The sequence below is a fragment of the Pan paniscus genome, chromosome 23 (assembly GCF_029289425.2).
Source record: "Pan paniscus chromosome 23, NHGRI_mPanPan1-v2.0_pri, whole genome shotgun sequence".
NCBI lineage: Eukaryota > Metazoa > Chordata > Mammalia > Primates > Hominidae > Pan > Pan paniscus.
In genome coordinates, this window is record NC_085927.1 from 50,123,107 (window position 1) to 50,137,518 (window position 14,412).

At 42.2% G+C, this 14,412-nt stretch overlaps 1 protein-coding gene across 12 annotated transcripts in view; it reads left to right on the plus strand.

Moving 5' to 3' along the window:
• TNRC6B (trinucleotide repeat containing adaptor 6B) overlaps window positions 1–14,412 on the plus strand; it is a 289,988-nt gene that overhangs the window by 232,017 nt on the left and 43,559 nt on the right. For 7 of the 12 annotated variants that reach the window (XM_055105374.3, XM_063603314.1, XM_055105377.2 and 4 more), the window contains 3 exons: window positions 287–332; window positions 2,277–2,425; window positions 7,930–8,055. In XM_055105374.3, coding sequence (XP_054961349.1) covers window positions 287–332; window positions 2,277–2,425; window positions 7,930–8,055 — 321 coding nt within the window. Of the gene's footprint in view, window positions 1–286; window positions 333–2,276; window positions 2,426–3,400; window positions 3,572–7,929; window positions 8,056–14,412 lie in introns of all 12 variants that reach the window. The other 5 variants (XM_055105367.3, XM_055105372.3, XM_055105370.2 and 2 more) reach the window with 1 other exon arrangement.

Below are 14,412 nucleotides of genomic sequence, written 5' to 3' on the forward strand. Positions count from 1 at the left end.
AACTTAAGGATGGGGGTTTATTTCTTCAGGCAGCTGTTTATCTATTGCTCTCTTTGTAGACTTATTGAGACTAATTGTATGTGAAAACTGAATTGTAGGAAGATAGGCCCAAACAGCAATCAAGCTAGCATATTAAAAATGTTAATGTCTTCATTACCATCAAGTTCATTTCAGAGAACCTTCTATGGTGCCAGTAGTAAGACGTGGCTCTCAGGTGAATAATGCCACTTCTTTGATTCAAAGATGTGCATCCTTAATTCTCTCTCATCTGTTCTTTATTTTTCAGAGTCAGACTGAAGATAATCCAAGCAGCAAAATGGATTTGTCTGTAGGTGTGTATCACTCCACTGAAAAGAATGGAGTATATCAGTGTTACAGTGTCCTTTTGGCATCTCCTGCCCAATTTGAGTAGGGATAGGTGCAGTTCAGTAGACATTGATTGAGCACTTACTCTTTGTAAGGTACTGTGCTAGACACTGCAGGGATAGAAAACTCACATGTCTACAGCAGTCAGCAAAGAATGTAAATAAGTGATGTGTGCCAGGTACAAGAACCTGGGACGAGGCTAGGCATGGTGGCTCATGCCTGTAATCCCAGCACTTTGGGAGACCGAGGTGGGTGGATTACAAGGTCAAGAGATCGAGACCATCCTGGCCTACATGGTGAAACCCCATCTCTACTAAAAATAACAAAAATTAGCTGGGCATGGTGTGGCGCACCTGTAGTCCCAGCAACTCCGGAGGCTGAGGCAGGAGAATGGCGTGAACCCAGGAGGCAGAGGTTGCAGTGAGCCGAGATTGTGCCACTGCACTCCAGCCTGGCAACATAGCGAGACTCAGTCTCAAAAAAAAAAAAACCTGGGACGAGGTGGCCACAGGTTAACTGTGGAGCGTCCACCTAGAAGAATCAGCCTTGCATTGCTCCTAGCAGTTGCTGCTCTGGAGGAATCCAGGCTGAGCTATGACAAGTCTTTCAGGAGAGGCCAGAAATTCAGATATATACTGGCATTATGATTTTTGTATTTATTTACTGATTTTTTGAGACAGAGTCTTGCTCTATCACCCTGGCTGGAGTGCAGCAGCGTGATCTCTGCTCACTGCAACCTCTGCCTCCCAGGTTCAAGCGATTTTTCCCACCTGAGTCTCCCGAGTAGCTGGGATCACAGGCGTGTGCCGCCACGCACAGCTAATTTTTGTATTTTTAGTAGGGACGGGATTTCGCCATTTTGGCCAGGCTGGTCTCGAACTCCTGACCTCCAGTGATCCACCTTCCTCGCCTTCCCAAAGTGCTGGGATTGCAGGTGTGAACCACTGTGCCCAGCCCTGATTTTTATATGTCAGAACTAATTCGGGTCTCTTAAAATGCTCTATGGGGCCAAATAAATTGTGTGCCAGATGTGGCCCTCAAGTTGCCAGTCCTGTCTGTACCAGGATGCTTCATTATTGACAAACTCTCACATTGCAACTGGAGTGGAAACGGTGTTAGCCACTAGTCTGTGGGGTTTTCATAGTAATGCTCTTGATCACCCTGAGGAACTTGAAAAGAATCAAACTAAGAAGAAATGAAAATAATTCTGGGTAGTAAAGGAAGTAGGTAGTCTTTGATCTATGATATTTCTAAATACGAGAATAATTAAAACATAAGTTTCCTGGGGCAGCACTGGTTATATCAGCAGACGACAGCACATTTATAGAGTTGTGAAAGAAAAGTGGTATAGTTATGGCACCTGGGAAATTGCACCGTGTAGGTAATGTGGACACATCTTCTGTGATCAGCTCTTAAGTTCTAAATTTTAGGGCAACCGCTGTGCCTCTTTGATCTTTTTATTCCTTGTAACTATGTTTCACCCAGACCATTTATCTAGATGATGCTAAAATAGCAAAAACAGACAACTTCTCTCCCTGAGGACATTTGAATTTATGAGCAAGATGTGTTCATCGGACACATCAGTATCCAGTCTAAATGTTTTCTTAGCGAGATTTTTGCCAGGTTATCCCTAAGGCTCTTTCAGTCTTCCATGGAAAACAAACTACAACAGATACATGTTTTGTTTTGTTTTTTAAAATAAATAAATAAATAAAAAGGACCCATGTGTGTTCCAGGGACAAACACCAGCAGCCTGGACCAATGAGAGTTTGTCTCGTCTTATCCCCAGAAATAGAAATCTTAATAGCTTATACCCAGCACCCCCATGAGGATAGTGGGGCAGGTCACTCTTGGTTCATGGGGGAAACATTGATTCTGGAAATTTTCACTCTGTGTATGCTACTTTTCAGGAAGCCTTTCAGATAAAAAATTTGATGTGGACAAGCGAGCGATGAATCTCGGGGATTTTAATGATATCATGAGGAAGGATCGATCTGGGTTCCGTCCACCTAATTCCAAAGACATGGGAACCACAGATAGTGGGCCTTATTTTGAGAAGGTGAGTTGAATCCTTTGTTTAAGATAGTAATTCATGAGAACCGCTTTGGTTCCCATTTGTCTTTTGATAATTGATTCTAGAGGAAGCATAGAATTACTGAACTAGATGAGCAAAACACAAACATCACCTGCATTAACGTGGTGACCTGAAAACCATTGATGTCAACAGGTGATCAGGCAAGAGCAAGAACCATCTGTCTTTAGCATGTGTGTATTAGAAAATCTGAGTTTTGAGAAATTCATGAAGTGTGGAAATTTTAGAGATAAACTTACTCTGCATTCTTTTTTCCGCTGCTGTGCAGCTACAAAATAAATTTTGGGATTTTGTGCAAATATTCCATGTCTCCTAAGGCTTTGCCTTCTTCTAGTTTTGAGATAACTCTGTTGTTATCTTTCCCCAGTTCCTAGCGATCTGTGTTTAGTTACAATGGTATACTTTTCAAATTCTCATCTACCTAATTTAACCAAGCAGTTTCTACCTATTGGTTTTGATGTTTAACATTTCTAATGGTGGGAATTATATCTTGATCCAGAATACCAATTTGCTGTGTTCCTGGTCTTCAGAAAGCAGTTAAAACCAAAATTTTTAAATCTGGCACGTTTTGACACTGTTGTTGCTGGTCCAGACAGCAACATATTCACAAGATTGGCCTGGCTTCTGTTTCAGCAGCCACATTGCTAGAGTAATCAATATTAGACGCGTAAAAATAAAGTGTCTGGCAATTTTTATCGTAATGCAATGGACAGAACGTGTTACTAACTTAGAGGAAAAGAAAAATCTATATCAAAGAAGATGACAGATGGTGTCTGTTGGGCCAAGTGTAAAGATTATTATCAGATCCAAATTCCATCCTCGGTTATTGCTAATACACTCTAACTTTGTTTATTGCTAGTGTTTCTCTCTTTTCCCTTCTTGCATTCTGTTGCTTCACTAACCAACACTCGTTGTGATTGGCTAACTCCTACTACTTTTCAGCTGACTTTGCCTTTCTCCAATCAAGATGGGTGCCTTGGGGATGAGGCTCCCTGCTCTCCCTTCTCCCCTTCTCCCAGCTACAAGCTGTCTCCCTCTGGTTCCACACTACCCAACGTCAGCCTTGGAGCAATCGGCACAGGGCTCAACCCCCAAAACTTCGCTGCTAGACAAGTAAGGAGGCCTCTCAAATTTATAACTGCTTGGCTATGGCCTCGCCTTGGTCCTGGTCTGCAGTTTATTGCATCATTTGTCTGTCTTGGGAAATTTGTTGATTACTGAATGCACAGAATGATATTAAGTGTAGGTTCTAGATCTTTCAGCCCATAGAACCCATCTCTCTTCATGTTTTTCAACACGGATTTTATTTTAAACCTGTATTTTTTTTTTTGTCTTCTCATTTTTGATCATAAGTTCATATTTAATAAGTAAACTAATAACTGACTAAGGAAAATGTTAAAGAGGCTACGTAAGTACCTTAGACAATCTAACTTAACGCATTTGCCATTTTAAACATTAGATTGGATATGTAATACTTTGGAGATCTTTTCAATTTAATAAACCTACTAATTTAAAAATAGGAAAACTAGTATGATTAAGTATTTGTGGGTTATGGCATCTTGAAATCTAGTGTCTTTAAGTGTAAAATATAGTAATTACCCGGAGAAGGGTAACTTTAAATAGTAAACGGTGAAGCTTTGGGAAGAATGGGTATTGCTGAGACACAGCAGTGTTTCATTGCACCTGGGGTTGGATCTGGCAACCCTCCAGGGAAGGGCTGTGCAGTAGAAACAAGACAGGCAGGGCTGGGAGGATCATGCCTCCTCACCTTGCCAGGCCTGAGGGTGCACAGCATGACCCTGCCTGCCTTCCCACAATAGCTCTGTTGTAGTTTTTGTGGAGAAAACCAGGACTTTGGAGTCACAATTCCTTTGCAACAATAACCCCAGCAGTGATAGCCATACTTCTGTGACCACTTACTTGTCACTGTGACCTTCACCTCAGGACGTTGTGGGAGGACGTTAATTATACAACTTGTAATTATTAGTTGCATCCACATGATGCATACATGATGATGTTCTGTCTCCATATGATAACTTCCACATACACGTTACAGGGTGATGTGAAGCAATACCTCTGACACCAGTTAAGTTGCACATAGGTCTCTTATATGCTTTCTAATTGCTGCCTTAGCACATTTTAAAAAATGGATTATACTATATCCATGTGTTCGGTTGGTTATTTCTGGATTGGGAGTTACAACTGATTTTTTATTTTCTTCCTTTATATTTCATCATTTTCCTTACTGCTTCCACAGAGGACATGGATATATACTGTTTATATAAACAGGGAAGAAATTATTATATTGATGTTTTGGGGGTTCTTTTATTTTGAATCGAGGTATAGAAAACATGAAATAGGCATAACATTCACAGTTAATGGTGATTGTAAATGTGGTGGATCACATGATTATCAAATGCTATTAGTACATAAATTAGTATAGTAGACCAGCCAAACTAGCCGAGCATTAGGCTCTAAAAAAAGGTCATTCTTCTTATTTTTTTTGATCTGTAGATTGCTACAAAGTCCATTGTTAACCAGGTTTGTGCACATATTCTATCTAAATATGGACATGGTTTTTAAAGACTATTTTCTTACAGAATTATTTTAATATACTTCATATTAATAAAATTTAAGATTTCGATTTTCCAAATCACAGATTTTGGTTAGCTTGGTAATTTTGTTTTTAATTTGTATGCTTTTTTGAGTTAAACAGTATAGTTGAAGCAAATACCACCAGACTCAGGTAATTGTAAAAGCCTCTTGTACAACAGTAGAGCTTTAGTAATAGCCACACAAACCTGCATTAGCACATATACAAGTGCCTTTTTTCTCCCGTTTATTTTTCATTTTTTATTTTTTATTTTATTTATTTATTTATTTTGAGATGGAGTCTTGCTCTGTCGCCCAGGCTGGAATGCAGTGGCGTGATCTCCGCTCACTGCAAGCTCAGCCTCCCAGGTTCACGCCATTCTCCTGCCTCAGCCTCCTGAGTAGCTGGGACCACAGGCTCCCGCCACCACGCCCGGCTAATTTTTTGTATTTTTAGTAGAGACGGAGTTTCACCATGTTAGCTGGGATGGTCTCGATCTCCTGACCTCGTGATCCGCCCGCCTTGGCCTCCCAAAGTGCTGGGATTACAAGCGTGAGCCACCGCGCCCAGCCTTTCTCCTGTTTATTTTTTAGAGATGGGGTCTTGCTTATGTTGCCTAGGTTGGTCTCGAACTCCTAGCCTCAGCCTCCCAAAATGGTAGGATTACAGGTGTGAATCACTGTACCTGGCCTTTATAAGTTTTTGATTACCCTTTTCCTAATTTCTAAATATTTTTAAAGACCAAATCTGTATGATTGCCCCTGAATACATCACTGTGCAAAAATAGCTATATTGGGGCCAAGAAAATGAGCAGCTTGTGATGCCCAGCTTCCATATTAAGTTACAGACGAGGCATTTTTTGATCAACTACTGTGGACTTACCTATATTATTGTCCATTCCAGATATATCATAGTGCTTTGTGTGGCTGTAGGGTCACTTGATAATGAAAAGCCTAAAACCTATGGTGGGGGAGGGTGGAAATTGTCTACTGGGAAGAGGAAAGCAGGAATTGATTTTACAGGAGCTTAAAAAGTAAATTCTTTTCAATGCTTGTTATTAAAGGAGAGGTTGAAATTTAGAATGACCCTCAGGAAGCAATTTTGTATTTGCCAAAAAATGGATTCTGGCAGGAACTTTAGTTACCAGTAACCCCACCGTCCAAGGACCAGTCGTGAATAATTGACATCTAATAACTAAGTCATTACTTTGATGATAAAGTGAGAAAGATCGTAGCAGAATATCCTTGGTGAAATAAATGTTTCCTGTTTTCTTGGAGATGTCAGGGTGGCGAAGCTACTGACTACCACGATCTGAGGAAAGTTAGGGCTGTGTGTTGGTAAGACAGCAGCAGTAGAGATTTAGAGTTTCTAGAATTAAAGGTCTTCTCATGTTTAAACAGCCCTTTGGGAGACATAAAATTCGTGATGGATCTTTGATTTACGAGATACACAGATTTTAATTGCCATTTCGACTTTATGTTTAGAATCATTTTTATTTTCAATGCTTTTAAGTTCACTAATTTCCCTACAGCAGTCCCTTAATCTATTTTTTAATCATTAAGCCATCACAGTATTTTTAGTATTCTAGGTTTTAATGAAGCCATTACAAAATTCTTTAAAATTACCTTAATCCATGTGATTCCAGGGTTATGATAATGGTGGTGATTTCAATTCAGGGTATATGTATAATACTCAGTATAAGCAGTGATGCAGCTGTCTTTGCTGAAGGTATTCAGTGGGATATTTTCCGGTGTGTGGAATTGGTGGGTCATGGATATTTACAGATGATATATTCACCCTACAGACTGGGGATTTATTGAGTTCTGGGAATACGAAGAGGGAAAGATTTAACAGTAGAAAGACAGAATGGAAAATAACTATAGTGTGGTTTGATGAGTTTTAAAGCGTTTTGAGATTGAAGAGGTGGGCTCAGTTAATCTGAATGTGAAATCAGGAAGATGTTTTGGGGAAGACTTCCTTGATGAGGATGACCTCCAAGCTGGGCCTTGAAGAGGTCAAGTGAAGATGGTATCAGAAAGAACCTCAGGCAGAGGGAACACAGTGTTGCATTATTATCAAATATGGTTTCTTCGCTGAAGGACTTTTCTCAGCTAGAAACGAGTCAGAAAGGAAGGGCCACCATATAACCCAACTCTCTTAGTTATCTCATTGGAATAGTGTAGAAGTGCTCCAGTGAGTTGGGCCTCCAGAAAGGAGGGAGTTCAGCTTATTTTTAACTAGACTGATATGTGTTTGAATGAGAAGTTACAGGTGAGTAATGTTTATTTTGGTGTCCCTGTAATGGTTTTTACTTTCTCCCTTTCTTCCTTTTTTATCTCACTGGGTAATTGAGTCACATTTCCTCATCTGTCAAAGAAAGGATTGAGCAGATCCAGGACAAGGAAGGGTGCTAGGCTCACTCTTGGACGGCAGAGAAATCACATCATAATGTTTTATAAATACAACTGATAACTATTCATAAGGCTGCATTTTTACTCAGGTGCCTTTCAAGATGGAGCTCAGATTATAAAGCTTGAGAATAAATTTGGTAAACCCAATCGCAAAGAAGAGTACTTGAAATAAATGTTATGTTGCCTATATCTTTGGTTCACAAAAAAGAATGTAGGACTTTTCCTAATATTTGATGAAATTGAACCCTTTCCGTTTATAGAGTTCTTCAGACTGTACAGGTGCCCATGAGTCAATCTGAGTAATTGCCCCAAGCCTTCTAAGATAAGGAACTTCTCAGTTACAAAATTCTGTTATTCCATCGAACACAGCCTGTGATTCTTCTGAGGGATCTAAAAGACCAGAACTGTTTCTTACTTGCATTTTCTTATGTTAACAAAAAGCCTTACTGCTGCTTTTCTGTTTACAGGGCGGTAGTCATGGTTTGTTTGGAAACAGCACAGCACAATCGAGAGGTCTGCACACACCAGTGCAGCCACTAAATTCTTCTCCCAGTCTCCGGGCGCAAGTGCCTCCCCAGTTTATTTCCCCCCAGGTAAGCAATTTTGTGTTCCTGCAATTCAAAATGAAAGACCATTTCAGATCATTACCAGTTGTTAACTGATTTTTGTGGGCATAAAAAGAATGATAGTAAGTAGCATAAAATATGAAAAAGCCATCTTTTCTTGACCTTTTGGCTAAGATCAAGTAGAGTAAAATATGAAATATCTAGCTGCCAAAGATCAAGACTTTTAGAACAAAATCTCAAATCTCATTTTTTATTTCATCATGCATACCAACAAAGTAGATATTTTTGCATGAAAAGCTTATTATTCTATTCCTTTTAGATCTCCTATTTTTCTAACTATATTTTTTGAAACTGCATATAATTAAAACTACTTTATAAGTTCTGATGTGTCAATGTTCAGAGGCTGGTTGCCCTCAAGGATTCACCCAAAGATAAAAAGAGAATTCAGCCTGGCACAGTGGCTCATGCCTGTAATCCCAGCACTTTGGGAGGCCAAGGTGCTTGAGGCCAGGATCACTTGAGGCCACAAGTTTGAGACCAGCCTGGCCAACATGGTGAAACCCTGTTTCTGCCAAAAAACACAAATTAGCCAGGCATAAAGAACAAAACAAAAATTAGCTGGGCATGGTGGCACATGCCTGTAATCCCAGCTACTCAAGAGGCTGAGACAGTAGAATCGCTTGTACCCAGGAGGCAGAGGTTACAGTGAACCGAGATGATGCCACTGCACTCCAGCCTGGGTTATAGAGCGAGACTCCATTTCAAAAAAAAAAAACAGAAAACGAGAATTGCCAGATTCTGGATTATTCTGAAAATGTTGAGGAGCTATATGCCAACATAGCAATTAGGTGCTCTAGGGGGAGTTTTAGAACTAATGAAGTAGCAGAGACTCCTGGATTCAACTCTTATTCATGAGCAGCTCTGTGTAGGACATAGTCCATTGGATACCATGGGAACCATTTAGGTCTGTCCCTTAGTAGGAGATGTGCAAAGAGATGGTGCTTTGTTTTGGGGATAAAGGTGAGAGATTTGTGTTAGTCTACCACATACTTTCCCTGTTCCCCTTTGTGAGAAAGCAAGCGTGAGGATAGAGTAATAGCTGATAAGCTCATGCAAGGATTCAGTGTGTGGCCTTAGTCCCTCCTTAGAATGTTATTTTAATAAACCAAGCTTTGAGTCTGTTTCATCCTTAAAAGAAGATGGGAGCGCTTATTAGATCCAACCAGCAGGTTGTAAAGGTTCAGTTTTTGTTGTTTTTGTGTTTTTATTTATTTTTATTTTTTGGAGGTAGAGTCTCACTGTGTCACCCAGGCTGGAGTGCAGTGGTGTGATCCATAGCTCATGGCAACCTCAAACTCTTGGGCTCAAGCAGTCCTCCCTCCTCAGCCTCCAAGTAGCTGGGACTACAGACGCACACCACCAAGCTTGGCTGGTTTTAAGAATTGTGTAGAGGTGGAGTCATGCTATGTTGCCCAGGCTGGTCTCAAGCTCCTTGACTCCAGCAGTCCTTCCACCTCAGCCTCCCAAAGCACTGGGATGACAGGCATGAACCACCGTGCCCAGCCTGTTTTGTTTTTTGAAATGCCCTTTAAGACCAGGGCTTAAAATATTTATTTGAAAAGATCATCTATAGATTTCAAATTCTAGTTTTAATATTCTGAGTCTGTATCTTTCTTAGTGGGGGAGGTCAGGTTTCTCCACACCCCTTCCTTGCCTCCCCGTCATCACCACCAACTGCCTCTCCAAGGTCTTGCCTGGGAGTCTGGGACTGTGTCCCCTTGGCACCTCTCCTCTTCTTTCCCTCTAAGTTCCAGTCATCCTTCAAGCCCCAGGTAGAGGTTTGTCCTTTAGACAGAGCCATTTCTGACTTCCCTGGCACTCTACAATGGCAGTGTCTTCTTAAGTCTTGGAGCATACACATACTTTACAGTATCCTTTGGTATCAGGCTGACAGTCATTCATGGTTATCAAATATCTGTAGCATGTTAGATAATGTCTTCATCGTGCACAGATGGAGAAAATGCCATCTCTCTCTCTGCAGCCTCTTGGAGTTGGTGGCAGAGGGGTAGGTTGAGGTGAGGAGGAGGTGATAGCAGAATTCCCAGCAGATAGTGTGATAAATGTATAGAAATGTTTAACAGAGTTTGGGTAATCGGCTGAGCCTTCACACTAGCAGTGACGTCTGAGTCTTGAAGAATGAGTCAGAATTTTCTGAGCACACCAGATTAAAAGTGCCTTCTAAGCAGCAGGAGCCTCATGTGCAAGGGGCAATAATATCTAGAAGAACATAGCATTTGGGGGAAAGGCAGTTAGTCTGAATAATTAGTTAGAGCTTGTTGAAACGTACACACAAATGCACACACACTGTCTTAGAATAGAAAAGAAAGGAACTAGACAAGAAGTATGGGACCAAATTTGGAAAAGGTGTTTGCTTTGCTTAGGATTTGGGACTTGGCCCTATGGGCCAATCCTTTTCAACGTGGTTTACAACCATTATTTGGGTTGCTACTTAAAGACACAGTTCCCAGGTCTCCACCAATCTTCTGTGACAGGTGGCTTTGGGACTTAGTCACCCCCGTGTGATCTTTATGTGCACTTACAGTTTGGCCACTGCTGTAGACAATATACTATTAAAGATTTTTCAGCTGAGTAGTGATGTAGGAAAATTTAAGGTTTAGAAGATGCTGGGTGCAGTGGCTCACACCTGCAATCCCAGCCCTTTGGGAGGCTGATGCAGGCAGATTGCTTCAGCCCAGGAGTTTGAGACCAGCCTGGACCACATAGTAAAACCCCATCTCTACAATTTTTTTTTTTTTTTTGAGTTGGAGTCTCACTCTGTTGCCCAGGCTGGAGTGCAGTGGCACAATCTCTGCTCACTGCAACCTCCGCCTCCCAAGTTCAAGTGATTCTCCTGCCTCAGCCTCCCGAGTAGCTGGGACTACAGGAGTGTGCTACTATGCCCGGCTAATTTTTGTATTTTTAGTAGAGACGGCATTTCACTATGTTGGCCAGGCTGGTCTCGAACTCCTGACCTCCTGATCCACCCGCCCTGGCCTCCCAAAATGCTGGGATTACAGGCATGAGCCACTGTGCCCAGCTTTTTTTTTTTTTTTTTTTTTTTTTTTTTTTTTTTTTTTTGAGGCAGAGTCTCTCTCTCTCTCTCTCACTCAGCTCACTGCAACCTCCACCTCCTGGGTTCAAGTGATTCTTGTGCCTCAGCCTCCTGAGTAGCTAGGATTACAAGCACGTGCCACCATGCCTGGCTAATTTTTGTATTTTTAGTAGAGATGGGGTTTCACCATGTTGGCCAAGCTGGTCTGGAACTCTTGACCTCAAGTGATCCACCCCCCCTTGACCTCCCAAAGTGCTGGGATTACAGGCGTGAGCCACCGCGCCCAGCCTACAAAAAAATTTTTTTAATGATCCAGGCATGGTGGTGTGTACCTTTAGTCCCAGCTGCTCAGGAGGCTGAGGTGGGAGGATAGATTGAGTCTGGGAGGCGAGGCTGCAGTGAACCACGATCAAGCCACTGCACTCCAGCCTGGGCAACAGAGCAAGACCCCGTCTCAAAAAAGAAAAAAAGAGGAAGGGAGGGAGGGAACAAACAAACACTGGAAGTAATATAGAGGACATGTTTGAATGGCAGGAGTACTAGAGCAAAGGAGTGCAGTTGCAGGACTAGTACAGGAGTCTAGGTAAGGCAGCGACAGTGGGAATTAACCTTCTTGTGGAAGTCACCTCTGATCTTTTCGTTGCGTAATATGATGATCTGTTCTCTAGTCTCTTCTTACTCAGTGTATCAGCAGCATTTGACAGAGTTCCCCTCCTTTCTGAAGCACTTCCTGTGTTTGGCTTTTGGACACCTACTACACTGGTTCTCCATCTGCCTCTCCTTCTCCATCTCCTTTACAAGTTCCTCCTCAAGTTCTCAATACATATTCAGCAGAATGTCCCAGATCTCAACCTTCGAACCTCTCCTCACCATCTGTAGTCAGTGCCAGGTGATCTTACCAAGTGGAATGACTTTAAGCACTGAATTCAAAAATTGTGTCTTCAGCCCACATCATTTTTCCTCAACTCCACAGACTACTCATAGGTTGCCTTACAGGTTAACATGTTCAAAACACAGCTTCTGATCTCACCCCACACTGCCCTCAAAAACATCCCCTTAACTCCCAGCAAATGGCACTCTCATCCTATAGGAGTTCAGGCCAAAAACCTTGGAGCTCGTGACCATGTTCACTGCATCAGTAAGACCGCCCTTCAAACCTTTATCCAAAAGCAGATCCTTTTTTACCACTTTCAACAGCACAGGCCCTGGCCAAGCCACCGCCGTTTCTGTCTAGGTTATTGCAGTGACTTCCTGCCTGTTCCCCACCCTGCCTCGGCTCAACATTTGCCTGTCTCAAGTCTGAGTCAGACTGATTCTCTGACACCGCACTGTCCAGTGTGATAGCCGTCAGCCACATCAGCCCTTGAAATGTGGCCACTGGACTGGAAGCACTGAATTTTAAATTTTATTTTAATTAACTTAAATAGCCACATCTTGTTCGTAGTCACTGTGCAGACAGCACAGATGTAGAACGTGTCGGCGTTGCAGGAAGTTCTGCACAGCACTGTGCTAAAACAAAAGGCAGGTTGTGTTACTCTTTCAGCGGGAATCCCCTCGTGGCTGGTTCTCTCGCTGAGAATGCAAGGCAAAAGCAAAGTCTTTACTCTGGTCTTTGAGGTTCCTGGTGATCCCACTTCCCCACAAGTACAGGTCACTCTCCCATACCTTCATGCTGCTCCAGCCAAGTGGCCCCCACACACCAAGCATACGCTTAGAACATCCTTCCCAGATGGCAGCATGGCTCAGTCTTTATCTCCTTCAGCTCTCTGCTTCTCTGCCACCTTCCCTAGGAGCTTTCTCAGGGCAGCTACGTACAGTGTGCAGCCTGCCCTGTCACTCCCCCACCCCCCGCCCCGCTTGCTCCTTGTCTTTCTCCCTCTCTGCCCCGCCCCTAGGAGTATAATAAGCTTCACAGTGGCAGGGTCTGGGCCTGCTGTGTTCACTGCTGGAGCCTGAGCAGGGCATGTATTTTGAGCTCGGTGACTATATATCAAGTCATGGGAAGATGCATATCAGAGTGATTTCAAAAGTGGAATTGTTGGGAAAGTGGCAGTTAACTTTGTGTGAGAGACTTGGGTACTACAGATCTCTTTATGACCAAAGTGTCTGCTCTACCCAAAAAAGAAAATTACTTGTGTTCCCTCCATTTTTAAATTTTGTTTTATTTATTTAATGCATACTGGGAGCAGAATATTAAATATTGGATTATTCTGTCTTTTCCCAACATTTCTGTATTTTTAAAAAATGAAACAGTTGGGTAACTCTGAAGAAAGAAAAGGCCAGGCACGGTGGTTTACTCCTATAATCCCCGCACTTTGGGAGACCAAGATGGGCAGATTGCTTGAGCCCAGGAGTTCAAGACCAGCCTGGGCAATATGGCAAAACCTGTCTCTAACAAAAATACAAAAAATTAGCCGGGCATGGTGGTGCATGCTGTAGTCCCAGCTACTTGGGAGGCTGAGGTGAGAGGATGACCTGAGCCCAGGAGGTTGAGGCTGCAGTGAGCCATGGTGACACCGCTGCACTCCAGCCTGGGTGACAGTGATATCCTGTCTTAAAAAAAAAATGAAAAAGACAAGATAACCCCACACACAGTCTGGATAGCAGAGAAACAAATTCTTTAAGAAACCTCCAACCCAAATACAATGACAGGAATTATTTTTACTAATTCCCTGTTCAGACACTATTCATATACAGGGATGCTTTTCACATTATTGCACTCAGGGCCACTAGAACCTGATGTTAACATTGTGTCCTTGAATTTTCTGCTGTTGCTATGTAGCATTCACGGTGATCATAATGATGTTTCATCAGGTAGATTTACCTTGATTTACTTAACATTCCCTTCCCCCACTGTTGAGTATTAAATTGTTTTTAATTTTTCCCTGTTACAAATAATGCTGCAGAGAAATCCTTATACATAATCCTTTGCCCACATTTTTTCTAAATTTAGTTGCCCAAAATGAAATTTCTGGGTCAAAGCACGTTAATATTTTAAAAGGTTTTGAGAAATACCAGATTTTATATTCCTTTTGACCACATTATAGGGGCAATCAGTAGTTAATGTAAACATAGAAGATACTGAGGCCGGGCTCAGTGGCCCGTGCCTGTAATCCCAGCACTTTGGGAGGCCAAGGCAGGTGGATCACCTGAGATCAGGAGTTCGGGACCAGCCTGGCCAACATGCTGAAACCCCGTTTCTACTAAAAATACAAAAACTTAGCTGGGTGTGGTGGCGGGCGTCTGTAGTCCCAGCTGCTCAGGAGGCTGAG